The sequence below is a fragment of the Schistocerca americana genome, chromosome 3, assembly GCF_021461395.2.
Source record: "Schistocerca americana isolate TAMUIC-IGC-003095 chromosome 3, iqSchAmer2.1, whole genome shotgun sequence".
In the NCBI taxonomy this organism is placed as follows: domain Eukaryota; kingdom Metazoa; phylum Arthropoda; class Insecta; order Orthoptera; family Acrididae; genus Schistocerca; species Schistocerca americana.
This window is the reverse complement of record NC_060121.1, coordinates 265,694,923-265,714,080: the sequence shown is the minus strand read 5'-3', so window position 1 is coordinate 265,714,080 and position 19,158 is coordinate 265,694,923. Positions and strand designations below refer to the sequence as shown.

Below are 19,158 nucleotides of genomic sequence, written 5' to 3'. Positions count from 1 at the left end.
AAGAGGGTCGTAATGTGTAATAGGCAGACATCTATCCAGACCATCACACAGGAACTGCAAACTGCACCAGGATCCACTGCAAGTACTATGACAGTTAGGCGGGAGCTGAGAAAACTTGGATTTCATGATCGAGCGGCTGCTCATAAGCCACACATCACGCCAGTAAATGCCAAATGACGTCTCGCTTGGTGTAAGGAGCGTAAACATTGGACGATTGAATAGTAGAAAGACGTTGTGTGGAGTGATGAATCACGGTACACAATGTGGTGATCTGATGGCAGGATGTGGGTATGGCAAATGCCGAGTGAACATCATCTGCCAGCGTGTGTAGTGCCAACAGTAAAATTCGGAGGCGCTGGTGTTACGGTGTGGTCGTATTTTTCGTGGAGGGGGCTTGCACCCCTTGTTGTTTAGCGTGGCACTATCACAGCACAGGCCTACATTGATGTTTTAAGCACCTTCTTGCTTCCCACTGCTGAAGAGCAATTTGAGGATGGCGATTGCACCTTGGAATCTCTCATCAAGACTAAGGGTGCGCCAACACCATATTGAATTCCAGCATTACTGATGGAGGTCGCCACGAACTTGTAAGTCCTTTTCAGCCAGGTGTCCGGATAATTTTGATCACATAGTGTACATTGCAAGTGTCAGTCGTCATGGAACAGTGTTCTTTGTAGTTGTGAACGCATTGTGTGGGAGCTAAATGACTTCGAACTTTGGCAAAGTGTTGGTGCACGTATGCTGGGTGCTTCCGTAACCAAGGCAGCCGAAGAGGAAAATTTTAACATAAAGCGACATTTAAGTATCATAGGCAAAAGGGCGTCATGGTCGCCCAGCTTTGTGCCTATATTTTACGATGCTAACTCATTAATCACGAATAAGAGCTTTCCTTTTCATATTATCTTATTACAAACACCACTTATTTGATTTAAAGTACTTATTAACTGGATAATTTGTATACAGCATTGTCATAAATAACAACCGTGGGCACTGCGGTAGTCCATTTTCTCTTCCCGTCCTACAAACTGACTTTTCTAAACGAATATACTTTCCGAAACGACGAACACACTTCCCACTATCACCTTGAATTGTGATTTACCTATTGCTACTACGATCTAACTTGCTTGCATAAAGTACGAACTGGAATTAAAATCTCAAAATACAGTTAGAGGTTATTGTGGCCTTAGTGATATAGCAGGTAAGTAGCGAACACCTATATATTTAACATTTATTTACTTCTTTGTAATTTAATTCGCATTTCTCACTAAACTTCTCATCAGTAACAGAGAAATGTAAATATTACGGACGGAAGCTAGCAGTAAATTACATTTCTTTACTTCTTTTATTTTTGTGTTTCTATTTGCTTGTTAATTATTAACTTTTGTCAACAACAGGACAGCGTAAATACTACTGTCATAAACAATAAATGGCAAGTTTAGGATGCCAAGGGAAAGAACATAAGCAGCTGTCAGTGTGAAGCGTCGCTCCAAAAGGATTCCCAACTACCATTATCTCAACGACTACATTTATTCCAAAAACTACCGTTATTTAAAACTATAAAAGTGCGAAAGTTTTGCAAAGGTCCCCTGAAAACTAGTTGTTTCTTTTGAATGAAGGTCAATGCAAGATATCGCTTCATTCAGGAGCGGTCATACAGCGGCAGATTTAACCTCAGAAGTAAAATACTATACAAAGCAGTATCAGACCAAAACTGTTCACAGGAGAGCAGTAGATACAAGCATACTTGTAAGAAAAAAAAGACATGTGCAAATGGCTTTATTGGCCCAGAAATCACTTCTGCGATTTTCGGTCGCCTGGCGCCGACAATTCGGCGACTATTGCGTTGATGATCTGGGAAACATCACACACACGCACACGCACACGCACACACACACACACACACACACACACACACACACACACACACACATACACACAGTGTCAAGAGCGGAGAAAATCTCCAACCCAGTCAGGAATTGAACTCGGGCCACCGCGATCGAGAGACTTGTAGCCTACTGGTTAGTGGCAGCTTAGCGAACACAAGAGCTGGTCAAGCTTGGTGCCACATATTGTTTTCGTATAACCGTGATCCAGTAACAATCAAATCGAGAGAGAGGTTCTAAGGAATTCGCGCAAAGGCATCCTCTTACTAATACGAGAAATTCACGAAGGTACTACCCTCTCAATGCAATCGATGCACGAAAGAAGTCTTCCCTCTCGTAAACGGCTCGTGGAAAAAGTTTGAGAGCCAGTATCCTCCACTTCATTTGAGAGAGAAAAGTTAGCGAGTGATGCTGGCGGGGAGTACCCTCCGCTATGCACTACGAAGGGTTTTCCATTTTACGAACGGCGAGGATAGGGGCAAACTCCGTCGATATATTTACGCAGGGTATTTGCCGATGCCAACTGTGTATTTCTATATTTGAAACCTGTTATGATGCGTACAGTGTACGCAGAATACTTATATTTTTTCTTTCATGCGTGTGGTGACAGACAATGGCTATGGTCACCCTGAAGAAGTATTAGGTTTCCTCTCTAACGGCCCCCAGGGGCAACAAAAATTTGATTTTTAGAACTTCAACTAATTACTGATTGAATTTTAAGAAATTAACACGCTGTCGTAATCTAGTCACTAGGAGATATATTCTTGGGTTAAAGTTTTACCACAATTCATCAGGTATTACAGTTAGCAACTATGTACTTGTTTTGAAGCAGCGTAATTCCCGGCGCATAAATTGTCCAGATTTTATTCGAACAGTATTTGAGAACCAGAGCCCTTAGCGACTTGCATCAAAGTTTACACATCATTGCAAACCTTTTCGAAACATTTTCACGCTGACACCTTCCACGAAATTATGAAAGGAGAAAAGTTTATCACTTACTATATTTTCATGCAGTAAAATTTTAGCATCGGCCATGACATTTTAATTTATTACTTCTTTACTATTAAATGCATTCGCAACACATTTTGGAGACATCCTTATATATCACTGAATGTACCTGCACAATTATATCATTGTACTTCTCATAATTCAGTAGATATGACGTCATAAATGTGGGACATCGATTCTTTACATAATCGGTGGTGAGTGGGTTACTGGCGTTCTCAGATTTCAGGTATATTCCATGTGAAGTGTTAAACGACGTTCTACTGCGATGTGAATATGATTATCTATATGTTAAAGCACAATGAGAAGAATGCGAAAAATGGTGGATGAGAGATATTTTAACTACGTTAGTCCATTTATGGGAGACAACGGATGTTGACTACATGGTTCCATAATTTTTTGTTACACATTTCACTAGCAATACTTCGCTTCGAAACAGGAGCGTGATCAGAACAGTGAACAGAAAATTCATTCTGCTATATTTCAAGTTTGCTGAACTCATATATTTCGTTATCGTGCGTAACAACGCCGTGAGATGCAGATAAATAACCAGACCTTTAATTAAGTGTAATTCGTAAAATCCAGTGCCCCAAAAAAATGCAGACGCATCTTGAACAAAGTTGACGTTATTTTAACCGATGTATGTTAGCGATGGTTGAGCACCGTTGGCTATGGATTGAATTACTTGAAGAAAGACAGCAACCAGCCACTTTTTGTATAGCTTATTTATGGCAAGAGGTGTTTCGACTTTCACTGGTCTACAGACGTAGCTTTCTATACAAGCAAATGTATAAATCGGCCACGAAGCAAATGCTGCGCTTCCTCAGCGAATCTAAAAGTGTTTGTGCTTTGCGTATAAACGCGGGCAAAAGAAACCACTAATTACAGAACAAAAGTAAGTACATATAGCTATTAATTAAACGTAAACAGACAACTCGAGAAACGTAGTAGCTAAATGTACCAGTAACCCTCCCCCCGCCCCCTTCTTTAAAGAACATAACACCCGTGTATACAAAAGAGCTTCATACGTTTGATTATTTTACAACTGAGTTAATGTGTCAAATATTTGACGTTGAGCATATAAGCGAGAAAAAGTTAAGAAATGGTTTGAAGTTAGGCTTAACGTTTGTTAGAGTCGCTGTGTGCTCTTATTATGAAACGCTGGATAAATGTAGTCTGTGTAATTTGAGCTCCATTTTAAGGAAAAGCTAATTTTTCACGCATCTAAATGTTTATGGTATCTTACCGCCTGAAATTTGTGTCGTACAATGATATAACTATGCAGTTACATTCAGTGACATATGTAGATACTGTCTGCAAATGGTGCTGCGAATAGAGTCAGTGCTAAAGAAGTAATACATTAAGTCTCATGTCTGAGGCTAAGGTTTTACTGCATGAACAGCGAGCATGTACAGTAGTAAGCGATAAACTTTTTTTGTTTCGTTTTTTGTGTGTGTGGGTGGGGGGGGGGGGGGGGTGAAGCGAGGAAATATTTTGAAAAGGTTTGAACTTTTGTGTAAAGTTTTCTGGACGTTGCTTAGTGCTCTGATTCTCAAATATTGGATGAATATAGTCTGGGTAATCTGCGCACCATGATTTACGCTGCCTCAAGGCAAACACAGTTTCTGACATTAATAGGTGGCTTAGCGCGTTAAAACTTTAGAGTGGAATTACATCTCTTAATGAGTACATTACGACAGCATTTAAATTTTTTAAATTCCGTCAATAACTACGCTAAAGTCTGAAAATCCAATATTTGTTGCCCTTCGAAGCCAGTAGATAGGCATCCTGCAACTAGTCCCGGGTTTCAGCACCGGGCTAGTCGTTTAGTAATATACAGGCTGATTCATATAAACTTTTAAAAACCCCGAAGTGACGTAATTGACTCTGACACAAATAATTAAATATAAGACAGTAATGAGGAGTAATACTGTTCACCTTAGAGGAGAGAGTCCTCTGAAGACTACGAGATGGAGGCCTTTCTGATGACGTGACGGAGCAAGAAATGAGAGTCGTTCTGGCAGACATAGGGGATCCAGTATTAGAGTTTAACAGAGATTTGGAAGAACTGCGATCAAATAAGGCAGAAGGGATAGATGACATTCGTTCTCTGTTTCTAAACTCACTGGGGGAGATGGCGACTAAAGGACTACTCAAGTTTCGGTTTGTAGAATCTGACTCTGACGGAAATCCATTTTACACTTTCGGAAAAATATCATCCACATCATCCAGATATAGACGAAGGCAAATAAGTGCGAGGACTGTTGCACAATAAGCTTAATGGCTCATGCTGCAAGCTGCCGATGAGAATTATATATGGCAGAATGGAAAACAGAATTTGTCTGTTAGATGACGTTCACTTTGGCTTTAGGAAAGGCAAGACTACCAGAGAGGCAGTTCTGTCGTTGCAGCTGACAATGAAAGCAAGACCGAAGAGAAATGAAGACACATTTATAAGCTCTGTCGACCGGGAGAAACCATCCGATCATGTAAAATGGTACATGATGTTCGAAATTCTGAGAAAAAGCTGTTGGTATATACGGATAATATAAAATTTGTACGAGAACCATGAACGAAAAATGAGAATGGGAGACTAAGAAGCAAGCGCTTGGATTAAAAAGGGTATAAGAAAGACTTTTGCTCCTATTGTTCAAACTGAACATGGAAGAAGCAATGACGGAAACAGAAGAAAAGTTCAAGAGTGGGGTTTAAACCAGGGTGAAAGCATATTAATAATAATATTTGCTGGTGACATTGTTATCCTAAGTGAAATTGAAGAAGAAACACTGGACGTGTTAAATGGAATGAACAGCGTAATGGGTACAGTATGTCGGTTGAGGGTAAACTCGAAAAATACGAAAGTAATGAGGAATAAAAAAGTGAGATTAGCGATAAACTTAACTTCAGTTTTGGGTTCAAAATGGCTCTAAGCACCATGGGACCTAACATCTGAGGTCGTCAGTCGCCTAGCCTTAGAACTAGTTAAACCTACTAACCTAAGGACATCACGCACATCCATGCCCAACGCAGGGTTCGAACCTGAGACCTTAGCAGCAGCGCGGTTCCGGACTGAACCGCCTAGAAACGCTCGGATACAGCGGCCGGTTCAGATTTGGGAACTACGAGGTAAACTAAGTTGACGAATTTCGCTACCTTGGAAGGAAAATAACAAGTGACGGACGAAGCAAGGACGACATAAAAAGGAGACTAGCATAGGCAAGGAGGGCAACGCTGACCAAGAGAAGTCTACTGGCATCGAACATGGGCCTTAATCTGAGGGAGAAATTTGTGACACGGTAAGTTTGGAGTAGAGTATTGTATGGTAGTGGATAATGGACTGTGGGAAAACTGGAAAAAAATGAGAATAGAAACATTTGAGATGAGGTGCTATAGAAATATGTTGAAAATTAGGTGGACTGATAGATATGGAATGAAGAAGTTCTCCACGCAATCGGCGAAGAAAGGAATATAGGGAAGACAGTGACAATAAAAATCTACAGTATCATAGGACGCGTGTTAAGACACCACCGAATAGCATCCATGATGCTAGAGAGAGCTATAGAGTGTAAAAACAGTAGGAGGAGACAGAGATTGGAAACATCCAACAAATAGTTGAGAATGAAGCGTGCAAGTGCTATTCTGAGATGAAGGAAGGGGTTGGCCCAAGACAGGAATTCATGGTAGGCGGCATCGAACCAGCCAGAAGACAAGACTGCTTCAGCTGCTACTGCTAACAATAATAATAACAACAATAAAATAATAATAATAATAATGACATCTCCGTCGACAGTATATTTTTCTCCAGGCTTACTTAATTTTGTTATTTTCTTCAACCTACCGCTTTAAGCGCTTAGGCAGGCTCAGCACTCAGTCATTTCTACTTACCGACCTCAGAAACTGACTGTAAGAGTGTCATTATATTCAGTTTGTTGCTTATCTTATTTACAAATAAGTTAAAATGTTGCGGTTCTATCTGTCTGGTTGTAAATAAAATTCGAGGTTACGTAAATTCCAGTCAGGTCAGCGTGAAGGTTGAATTTGTTAGCCTTTCATGAGGGCATTGCCATTACTTCATGAACTCTGATATTTTTAACCCGGCTGCTGGTTTAGGAGACGATCTAACACAGTCGCAATGTGCCCACAATTTTTTCCCTGAAACCCTTGTGCTCGTACGGACTGAAATATCGGAGACGGCACTGTTAGTTTAACTCCAGCCTGTTATCTCCATGATACATGCACCATTGCCTATCATTCGATTTCTGAACACACCAGCTTCGCTCGGTCCCAAATTCCTGTAACGGTACTTACCGGTGCTTACTCTCCTCACCACGGATATTTTTAAACTTACCAACCACATCACACGATATAAAAACTGTTTCTGCAAGGAAACACTACGCAATCCTTGGTTCTGACTCCATCAGGCACCAGCTGCTTAAAAAAATTCCTCTTTTATTTGTATCATCCTTAGGCAACCGTACAAAGAACCATCCTTTAAAACAATTTTAAGCTCGAGTAGTGAAAGACCTGAAAAAATCCCCATCACCCTAAAATCTAACAAATCTCTTACCGACGCGTTAGAATTACGTCAGTCTTGGCGAAGCTTTCGAATCCATAGTCTCTAAACACATGCACAAACGTCCATCTTAACGTTTTCGCGATGCAATGACTGAGCCATTAAATTTCGGATGTGCAACTGCACAAACCCTACTTTTTCTCTTAATATCTCGACAGTACACCTTTCGGCCGAAAGACTGAAGCTGCACCACTGGCTGCGTTTTTTTAACCTGCTGAGCGCGCACCTGCGTATGCGGCCACAGACACACAAGCGCCAGAGACGTTGGTCGGTGGCTACGTAGTACGCATAAACTGAATCTATGGCATGGATACTTCTTAGCCACCGATCAATCAACGTCTGTGCCACTTGTGCATCTGTGGCCGCATGCGCAATGGCGCGGTCAGCAGGTTTAAAAGGAAGGACCCGTTCATGTAGTTCCATTCTTTATCCTCACTCTGAAGATGCGATTGAAAATGGAGAAAACGGAGTTTCGTGCTGTTACTAAACATTATCGTCTGAAATGTTCAGATGCAGCACAAATTAAAACAGAATTGGATGAAGTTGATGCGGACTCTGCACCATCACTGAAGACCTTTTACTTTTGGATTAATGAGTTTAAACGTGGCCGGACAAGCACCGAAGACGAAGAGCTCCGTCCATCCAACTGAGGTCATCATAGACCATCGACAAAATCCATGGTATCGTAAAGCAAGACCGCCGAATAAAAATTCGTGAGATTGCTGAGACTATAGGCATCTCAACTGGGCAAGTGCATAATACTGTGCGTGGAGAACTGGCTAGGAAGAAGCTGTGTGTAAGGTGAGTACCACGATTGGTCAGAGTCGACGAAAACCGCATCCGGCACAACAGGTCAGTACAATGTCTGGTAATATTTCACCCCAATGCGCAAGACTTTTTTCGCTGATTTGTGACTTGTGATGATATGTATATTCATCATTACACACCAGAGTGAAAACGCCAGTCAAAACGATAGAAAATGGCGGTGAAAGTGCAGCGAAGCAGACAAAGACCGTTTTGCCAGCTGATACGGTGATGACCACTGTTTCCCTGAGATTCCCAAGGAATAAGCCTCATCGATTACTTGGAAAGATGCACAACCGTAACTGGACCCTATTAAAATTCATTGTTGGACCGTTTTAAAGTTGTGTCGGTTGAAGAAAGACCAAAGCAGACACGCAAAAAGTGCTCTTTCACCAGGATAATGCACCATTCTATATTCATCGATAACAATGACGAAAGTGTATGAAATGGGTTTTGAATTGGTTCCTCATCCACCCCATTCACCAGACTCAGTGTCAAGTGATTTCTTTCCGTTCCCTAACTTGAAACCCGGCTTGCTGTGAAGAAGTTTTCAGCAGATGAGGAAGTGATAGTTGTAGTCAACCAGTGTTTTGCAGAGTTTGACAGAATCTATTTTTCGGATGAGATGAAAAAGCTGGAGGATTGCTGGAACAAGTGTATATCCCTCAGAGGAGATTTTGTCGAAAAGTAAGGCGAATTGATTACAAAACAGAAACTGTTTCTATTCTTATCAGACTTATCAAACCATCCTCGTACTTAGCAATCATATACGGCCGCTCGTTCGACGAAAGATCCGTACCTAAAGATTGGAAAGCTGTACAGGTCACACCAGCCCTCAGTTGTCAAAGAGATAATCCGCCGAAGTACAGGCCCATATCAATGACGTCGATTTGCAGTAGGATTTTGCAACATATACTGTGTGCAAACATTACGAACCAGTTCGAAGAAAGCTATCTACTAGTATACAGGCAACAAGCACTCGGAAAATATCGTTCCTGTGAAACACAACTAGCTTTTTTGTTCACACTAAGTAATGAGTACTGTCGACAGAGGACCTCAAATTAATTCCATATTTATGAATTTCCAGAAGGCTTTTGACACCGTTCCTCGCAAGGGGCATCTAACGAAACTGCGTGCCAGTGGAGTGTCGACTCAGTTGTGTGACTGGATTCGTCATTTATTGTCAGAAATTTCATAGTAACATTTCGTAGTAACTGACGGGAGGCTATCGAATAAATCAGAAATGATATCTGGCGTTCCTCAAGAAAGTGTTATGGCCTTCTGCTGAGCGTTACCTTATAAACGATTTAGGAGGCAATCCGGGCAGCCCTCTTAGACTGCTTGAAAATGATGTTGTAGTTTTGCTGTTTAGTACAGTCATCATACGATAAAATCATATTGCAAAATAAATCAGCCAAGATATAAATCACACAAATCTAAAGGCTGTAAATTCAATTAAATATCGACGGATTACAATTAAGAACATCTTAAATTGGAACGATCACATAGATAATGTTGTGAGGAAAGCGATCTGAGCACTGCGTTTGGCTGATAGAAAACTTAGAAGATGCAACAGGTCTTCTGTCTACACTACGCTTATCCGTCATCTTTTGGAGTATTGCTGCCCGGTATGGGATACATACCTGGTAGGACTGACGTAGGACATCGAAAAATTCCAAAGAAGGGCACGTCGTTTCGCCTTATCGCGTAAAATGGGAGAAGACGTCACGGATATGATACGCGGTTTGGGATGGCAGTAGCTAATGAGTGGCAGTCTGGCCGATTCTAACGCTCTCCCGTCAGAATGCAAACAAATAACCGTCAAATCTATACAAATAAAAATCAATTGCCGCATGTGTGAAAGATCATCACTTGAGAACGGCTCAACCGATTTGGCTCATTTTTTTGTTGTCTTCGTAATTGTCAAGACAAGGTTTGTAAAAAAAGAAAATTTTTAGAAAACGCACCGAAAAAGTCGGAAATTTGGATGGTATTTTTGTGTGAAAATCTCAATGAAAGAAATGTGGCGGTCGGTTTGACAGTTCTGCTATCACATATGCTCATAAAAAAATTGTGACGTTCGGTTTGACAATTCTGCTGTCGCATGTTTACATCACAACAAAAAATTCCACTTTGAATATTGATATTTTGTGAAAAAAAAGTGAAATTGAAAGCGGTATTTCAATGTGTTATCGATGGTGATGATATCCTTCATATCTTTGGTGTGTTGTAAAGATTATATTGATGTCAGTTGGTGGTAATTTGGTGTGCTGCAAATATTCAATTGATTTCAGTTCGTGGTTTATTTCTTTGAAAAAAAAAATAAAAAGAATAATGCCACCAGTGAGGCGTCGAAATATCGTCGGCATACTCGCAACGCAGGCCAGCCGCATGAGACTGACGAAGAGCGTAGACAGGGTTTGGAGGCAAAAGGAATACAATCAATGCTTCCTGTTGAACATCCTGCGATAAAGAACATGCTAAGCTGTGCTCTGAAAATGTGTGGTTTTGTTTCCCTTTTCGCACTTATTTTTAACAGAAAACAGGAAAGATGTGGTCATGGCTAACTATAGAATCCTACCTGTTTATGGATTAAAACATGGGAAATATTGTCATTAAAAGTATTGTCCTCACCGTTCCATTAGCTGGAAAGGTCTCTCTTATCCCCCGTGTACTATTGCTTCCAACTGATTTCCCCATTCATTTTGACTTCCATTTCCAGCCAGGGGTTCATTTGAAATAACAATAAATGAGGCCAGAGAGGGAGTGGGGGGATGAGATAGACAAAGAAGGGGGTAGGAAATGGATATAAAGAAGGGGAAGGAGTATATGGACAGAGAGATGAGTGAGGATGAAATGGATAGAGATAATGTGGTTAAGATATGTATAGAGAACAGGGAGAAGCTGATGGACAGAATAGGGAGGAAGAAGTGGAGGTGAACAATGGGAGGGGGGAGGGGGAAAGGTAGGGACGAGGAAATTAGGACGTATATCCAATTCCCAAACAAATTTAGCAACTGAGAAGCATTGCCGGGTTCACCAGTAAAAAATAAAACAAAATAATACTTTTCAACGTAAATTCACCACACAGAGGAAGACCATTAAGTAAAAAGTAAATATTCTAAATTATGAACAAATCTTGTGACTTCGGTCCTATTTCGTGGATGACCACAGACGTAAAACTGCTTTCGCTATCTAATGAGGTAAGGGTGAAAGCAAAGCGCAAACTGCGTACCAGCGATACCCAACTCGACGCGCCGGCACTGATAATTACGCCGAAAGAGGAAATAAGCATTAGAGATTGACTTACGTATTAAGCTCCAGGTCAAGGCGGAACTTGTGGTTAAACGCTTTTATCAGCAGCGACGTCCGGTGGAAATGTTTCCCCGTCTGAAACAGAGAAGCCAAAACTGAGCGGGTCGCAGAAGCAGCTGTTTGCGAGAAGCGGCAGAAGGGTTTTGTATCAGCGCCAGCCAGCATTTCTGAGCTTCAGACCGCGACATAACAATGGAAACAATAATAACTAGGACGGAGGAACAATCAACAATATGTCGTTGCGTTGTGCGTAGTTTATACGAAGTAATATGGCCTCTGTCCTACCAGGAGTCTAGCTTGCAACCAAAGAACAATGGAGCGTTTGCAATTAATTAGCAACAGCCATAGGTAGCTCTAGTTTTCATGAATAATCGCATAACCGATTTGTAGAAATACATTACCGTATCACTGCCATCATATTACTACCATCAGTCTCATACTCAGGAGGAATCCCTCATTGCCGATCTTGGCAAGGCGCTAGTGTTCTAAGGGGTGTAGTTTGCCATTGTTTTTCTCAGAGCTGTTCTGAGGTATCAAAAAGGGCTCAAATGGCTCTGAGCACTATGGGACTTAACATCTATGGTCATCAGTCCCCTAGAACTTACAACTACTTAAACCTAACTAACCTAAGGACAGCACACAACACCCAGCCATCACGAGGCAGAGAAAATTCATGACCCCGCCGGGAATCGAACCCGGGAACCCGGGCGTGGGAAGCGAGAACGCTACCGCACGACCACGAGATGCGGGCTCTGAGGTATCGTGTGGATGTCTGCAACGAGTAACTGTGCAATGAGATCTCGTATTTGTGGCGTTATTGATCAAAGGTACGGAGTAATCCGGTGACAGAACGTTGCCTACTAGTCTCGAATAGCACCAACGAGCCGCCGAGCGTAACGCCTCCATCCGGACGAACAGATTACCATCAATGGTGGTGGTGGTGGTGATATTTGGTTTGTGGAGAGCTCAACTGTTCGGTTATCAGCGCCCGTGCAAATTCCCAATCTTTTCACTGTCCAATGTCGCCACCTTCTCGAGCGATAATGAATTGTTGAGGACAATACAAACAGACAGTCTCCGGGCGGAGAAAAACCTCGACCCGGCCGGGAATCGAATCTGGGACCCCGTGATGCACAGACAACGACGCTAGTCACTGGACCACGAACTGCGGACCCCATCAATGGTGTCACATGCCCTCATTCCGCAAGACACTGCGGAATGCTTTGGATTTTAATCTACAACACTTTTGCAAACTCTGGTGATCAGGAACTGTACGCCAACGCCTCGTCACTTCTTGCCAGCCAAATATTAGCCATGATAACGATTCCACAGACAAGATTCGAACCGGCTACCCTCGGGTCTAGCACCACTGCACGGGTATGCGTTAGTATTTTCTGTTGAGACACTCCTCTGCAAAATGAAAGAAAAATTCTGCAAGTATCAAGCAAGTGAAACGTAACTTTCCGTCCAGGAAGTTCAGAAGATGGTATTATAATATAATTCTTTGACGACAGTGTCATGTTACCTCTTTCCTGTAGCACAGAGATCGCACGAATCATGTTCATATTTACTACTTTCCACAAATCATTAAAACACAACTTGCGAAAGACACGTGCTTTTTACCAAAACGGACACAATAAACTTTTAGTGATAATTTATGAATGTGAAGCCTGTTCCTCGTTTCGATTCACAGTCACTAATTTATCACATACTTAAATCCGAAGACTTACCTCCTCAGTATCAGTTTTGGCTGAAGTTTCTCAAAGTGGTACAGAGTTTTGCGTTACATGTCATTCTTGCTTACGAAAATGTCCATAGGGCTCTCAACAATGAGTCCAGCAATCCCGAAAACTATGTGTTCGACTCTAACGTTGTTCATTCTCGAACAGTGGAAAGTCCAGGATGGAATTCAAGAATATTATGAAAAGGACAGAATGCTACTCTCTATACATAGAGGAGACGTTCGGTCGCAGACAGGCACAAGAATAATGCTGATATATTCTTTAGCTTCCAGCCAAAAGGCCTTCTTCTGAAGTAGTAAGCAGACACAGATTCATACAATCCCAACTCATACACACATGACAAGTCTCCGGCCTCAGGAGCCACAGACAGTGGTCATGTGTGTGTGTGTGTGTGTGTGTGTGTGTGTGTGTGTGTGTGTGAGTTGTGCTAGGACGAATGTGTGTGTACTTTCTCATATGGCTTTTCATAATATTATTGTTCAAGCTAGATTACTTTTAAATGTCTTCCCTTCACCCACTATCTTAACTGTACTAGGCGTGTCTTAAATTTAATAGCATATTTTTACGGATGGTATGGTGTATTGTGTACGAAGTTTGGTTGAAATTTCTCAAGGAGTTCATAGTTATACTTACATTTCACCATTTTCCCATCACGACTATCACCACCACATGCAGATATCCTAGGGCTGACTTTATATCCAGGGCGACTGTCTCCTGATAGATCTACATCAAGTATGGTTGGAATTGCTCCAGGCTTACCAGAGCTATGATGGACAACACAAACACACACACACACACACACACACACACACACACACACACTATATATATATAAAGGGCGATCCAGCTGATTTGCTCATCTCAGATACTTTCTCAACCGTTTATGGTATCGTAAATCTATTTTCGCTTTTATGAATTATGAAAAACTCCTCACTAAATAATGTACAGTATCTTTTCACAGCTATATTACTAGAGCTATTCTTTTTCAACCACTGATCAGTTGAGAAATGGAAACACAGTGAAAATCAAAAATGTTTTATATACAATATTTAGTTACACCTTCTAGCTACTTCTTTACATAGTTACAGCTCTGAGTTAACATTTTTCGTAGCGTGGTACGAACTTTCGAATGCCGTCATAGAAGGCAGCCATTCGTGCTTTCCGCCGATTCATTACACTGGTCTGCAGGTCGCTGTCGAAGGATGAAAATTAGAGGGAGCCAGGTATGGGCTTTGTGATGGTTGATCAAACACTTTCCATCCAAAACGCTGCTGGAGCGTCTTCGTTGCCCCTCCAGCGTCCGGCCGAGAATTTTCATGAAGAACGAAATGCATGACAGCTACATTATGTGGGCTGCATGAGATCAGACGAAACCTCTGAGCAGGACTTCACAGTTGGCGGGAGAAACTATTTTCTAGGCATTTTTACGTGGTCACTGCGTGCTGAGAACAGAAAAGTGCAACGTGACCTGATGGGCACGATACTGGACACACTACGCAACACATCTTCTTAAAACTTCACCAAGTTTGTTTCGAAAGTCAGCTGTATGCAAACACTATTTATTTCCTTTTATTCACCCAGACATGTTTCGCACCTATGTGTTATCTTCTGTGGGATAAGTTTACTTATGAAAATTACTTTGCTACTGAAACTTATTTATTAGAGATGGATTTTTGTGCCCTTCTCTGGGGTTTTTGACACTATGTCATATTTTCCGTCCTGCTGCGTATGTCTGGTGGATATTTCTTTCTATTGTTATTGAGTTAGTGTTTCCACACTGTTAATTATAAAATTGCTCTCTCAACTCACAGTTCAATGAGTATGGAGACAGAAGTGTCTGCTCAAATCACGTTTTGTGGAAAATAACGAATGAAGTAAAGTTTATAAATAACCGTGTGAAACAGTGTACTCAATAGCAGTAGAAAGAGATATCTGCCAGAGATAACGCATTAGGAGCCGGCCGAAGTGGTCGAGCGGGAGCGGTTCTAGGCACTTCAGTCTGGAACCGCGCGACTCAGATGTTAAGTCCCATAGTGATCAGAGCCATTTGAACCATCACGCACTAGGATGGAAAATACAACATGTTATCAAAAACATCAAAAAAGGGCACAAAAATCCATCTTGTAATAAAGCAGTTTCACTTGCAATTTAATTTCCAGAAATAAAATGACTCACAGATGGTGATACATGGGTGTCGAAACATGTATGCGTGAATATAGCGAAATAAACAGTGTTTGCGTAAGGTGGGTTTTCAAAACAACACAAAATTTTAAATCGCAAACACGGGAAAAAAGTCAAGAGGAACTTCAAACGTGAATAAGACGCAAAAGAATGAAGCACGTGAATGACTGGCCAGAATATTGTCAATACCGCCCACAGACGGCATAATATTGCTCATATTGTGCAATAATTTCAAAGGTTTTTGATGAGTTCAATATCACTGTGCACCATGTTAATCTAACGCATGCATGGTCAATATTATTGCACAACCAGAAATACTGAACAATCATATTGACTGTCTAGGAGCCGCTTAACTTGATAATGTGACACTAACATTAGGCATTTAACACAGACTAGATAAACTCTCCATTCGTGTTAAAGTCAAATTCTGTTCATGCTGTGTGACCACTGGGGATGTCCACAGCTTTGGTGGACAATTTCTCTAGAGTGCTCCGTGCCGACAGTAGCTGACGTACGTGGCCAGTGAAAGCCTTGTCTCTTCTTGACTACCTTCGCGGCAGAGTCATGCGTTCCACGCTTCGGACGGGAACTGCAGCGTGGGCGAAAAATAGAAACATCCGCGGGCGGCACGGCTGCGTCGTTAGCTGCGCTCGCGAGCGCCAGGGGGAACCCCCGGGGAGCCGGCCGCTAACAGGACGTCACAGATTGGCCGCAGCGGGCGGGCTTACTGCAGGGCTGCCACTCTGTCCGCGTCCCCTGTCCCCAACTCATCGGCGCCCCCTCCTGGGAGCGCTGCGCCACTTTTCTGCGGGAGAGTGCCTGTGGCGGGGGTGGATCTCCAGCAAACTCGTGCGGTTCTCTGTGAGCAAGGAATCCTAAGAACGCTTCAACGGAGCAGCAGCTGCTATCGACTTAGCAGAAGGCGCAGTTTTCGGCCACACTCCATCTTTAAATTTAATTCCAAAATGTAGCCACCCAAATACACGGATAATGCCGTTCTCGATATTTTTCGCCTCTACAAACAAGTCTGTTTCATCGTGATGTGTGATGGTAAGTTATTATCAAAAGTGCGTACTTGTTTCGAGTTTTAATTATCTACAACCGAGCAACATAGTTTAAAATGTGCCAAATTGAAAGGTCAAAATATTATGCAATGCATTTAAAATGATGGAATTCACACATACAATCAAAGGAACATCATTGATACTGGAGGGGAGGGAAGGGGGTGGCAGAGTGTCAGTGTCTATCAACATTGGATGTTAACCTGCGACTGATGACCTCAGAAGTTAAGTCGCATAGTACTCAGAGCCACTTTTTTTGTTAACCTGTTCTCACTGCATTCAGTCGCGGTATAAAAAAATGATTCAAATGGCTCAGAGCACTATGGGACTTAGCATCTAGGGTCATCAGTCCCCTAGCACTTAGAACTACTTCAACCTAACTAAGGACATCACACACATCCATGCCCGAGGCAGGATTCGAACCTGCGACCGCAGCGGTCGCGCGGTTCCGGAGTGAAGCGCCTAGAGCCGCTCGGCCACATCAGCCGGCTCAGTCGCGGTATGGTCGTGGATGTTGTGCATTCTTAAGCTTTACTTTGTGCTTTGTTTTCGCATTGCGAAAGCTGCAAGAGGACTTGCATATTATTCCTATGAGTGTCCTTCTTCAAAAGAGGCAAAATATTTGAAAGCGAAGAATGATTTAGATTTTACAGTACCCGGAAAAAGCAAAAACATACACTGTGCATATAAAAGACCAGAAACTGATAAAACAATTTTCAGTAGTACAACTTTTTATGATATAAAAATTAAAGGTATTGGTGGAGAAAAAAAAAAGCTGTTTTTGAGGTTATGTGATACTTAGGGAAAAAAACGCAATGAAGAGGTAAAAGGGTGCTATTTATTGCATCAAAAAACTCTTAATATGCCTGTATGTATACTTGCTGTAGTGGCGTGACGAAACTACAATTGTCAGGTATTATTGTGAAGTTTTTATTTATCTTAGAGATAGTGGAGCAGAACTACAACATATTGTGAAACATTAATAGACTTTGTTACAAGAATGAAAAAAAAAGATTTACTCAACTTTATACAATTCATTGCCACAGGAATGTGCCGAATATTTACAACTGTCTTTGAATATTCAAGCATCACTTGATGCACACGTTTACACGTTTACTAAACTCTTCTCTTGAAATGCAACGTTCATGAAGTTCAAAAGTAGAGTTCCATCTAAGACATGAGCAACACATGTACCCTAAGTTGACGAGGTTCCCCACTTTATCAGAGGGCACGAACGGGGGCAATTCCATGTTAGGCTGTATATCGGTCTCCGTGCAGTGGCGCTGCGATGCTAGGAGCAAGGGTGTGGTCCCTACATTCGTCGGTGCGGATTGCAGCGAGACATTGCTAACTTCTGTGGTATCGGTGCGAGTTGCCGACTTTGGTATGGCCACGCGGTCTTCGGACAATACCATAATAGCTCCCAGCCCTGGCGTCGCACTGGTAGCACTAAATATCTACGGCCAAGTGACTTGTTTAGGGTAGCGCTAATAAATTATATACACAAACCTTTCTCGTGAATCAGTCTGTCTTTTAGTGAAAACTGTATCAAAATTCCTAGAGTGTAGCCTTCACGTGCAGGCAGAAAATCTCATGGGGGAGGGGGGTGGGGGGTGGGGGGGGGGTTAATTATGTAATATGTATAGATAAATATTTTCTCAGGCGAATAAATGCTGATGTTGAGCAATATTTGGACGGCGTTTAACCTATTCTTTTTCTTATCTGCAGTGTGGAAAATTTACCATAAAACCGTTTCCAAGAATATTATGAATTTTGCTCTGACCGTTAATAGACACTATTATTGCTCGTTACTAAATCATGATACTATATTTCGACTTTTTCCATCGTGGATGGCGTCTTATAACCTCACTTTCTTGATCGGTACTGGACTGAGTGAAATGAAGCTTCGTCTGGTCTCAACACATCCCCATTTGACAGTAACGTTGCCTTTGGTTCCTTTCCATTCCACTTAGCAGTCGTTCAGTCTCAATCGGTCTTTATGCACCACCAATAAATATTGCTGAGAGTTTCACTCGACCAAAGAAGGAACATGTTATTGCTTCAAACAATGAGAGAAAAATTTTTAAATTTAAATATTCAGATTTTAGCAATTGTTAAACAACTGTTGAACAAACATCAATATAAAAACTGAAACGTACAGTATTAAAATTCCACAGTGGTACTTCCTTTATATTTTGTTGTAAACCGTCTTTCAGTTTTCTACGTCACCATCAGACAAGACTGAACAGACAATCTATACAACATCAGCGAGACCTTCTAGCTTTACAAAGACTGACCGTTGTCTTCATATATTTTAACCCTTGAGCACAATGTGTATAAGGTTTATTTGTACATATATTCTTTGTGTTCACTTCAAAGTGCTTATGACAGTTCATAAGTTTGTGTACAATTTAGAAAATTGTACACAACTATATATAACTAAAGTAGAATAATGTGTTTACATCAGTCAAATATAAGATTAAATAATTTATACTCATATATTGAGAGTTTAAAACATTCAGTACATCGTTATATAAAATTTTTGTTTTTTTAAGCATGTAAAATTGAAACAATACATTTTTTGTTTTTCATTT

The 19,158-nt window shown here is 41.4% G+C and overlaps 1 protein-coding gene across 1 annotated transcript in view; it reads right to left on the bottom strand.

The window, feature by feature from the left end:
- The window catches only part of LOC124607241 (disintegrin and metalloproteinase domain-containing protein 22), a 1,086,760-nt gene that overhangs the window by 485,570 nt on the left and 582,032 nt on the right, over nucleotides 1-19,158 (bottom strand). The window contains exon 4 of the mRNA XM_047139515.1: nucleotides 11,576-11,655. Coding sequence (XP_046995471.1) covers nucleotides 11,576-11,655 — 80 coding nt within the window. The remainder of the gene's footprint in view (nucleotides 1-11,575; nucleotides 11,656-19,158) is intronic.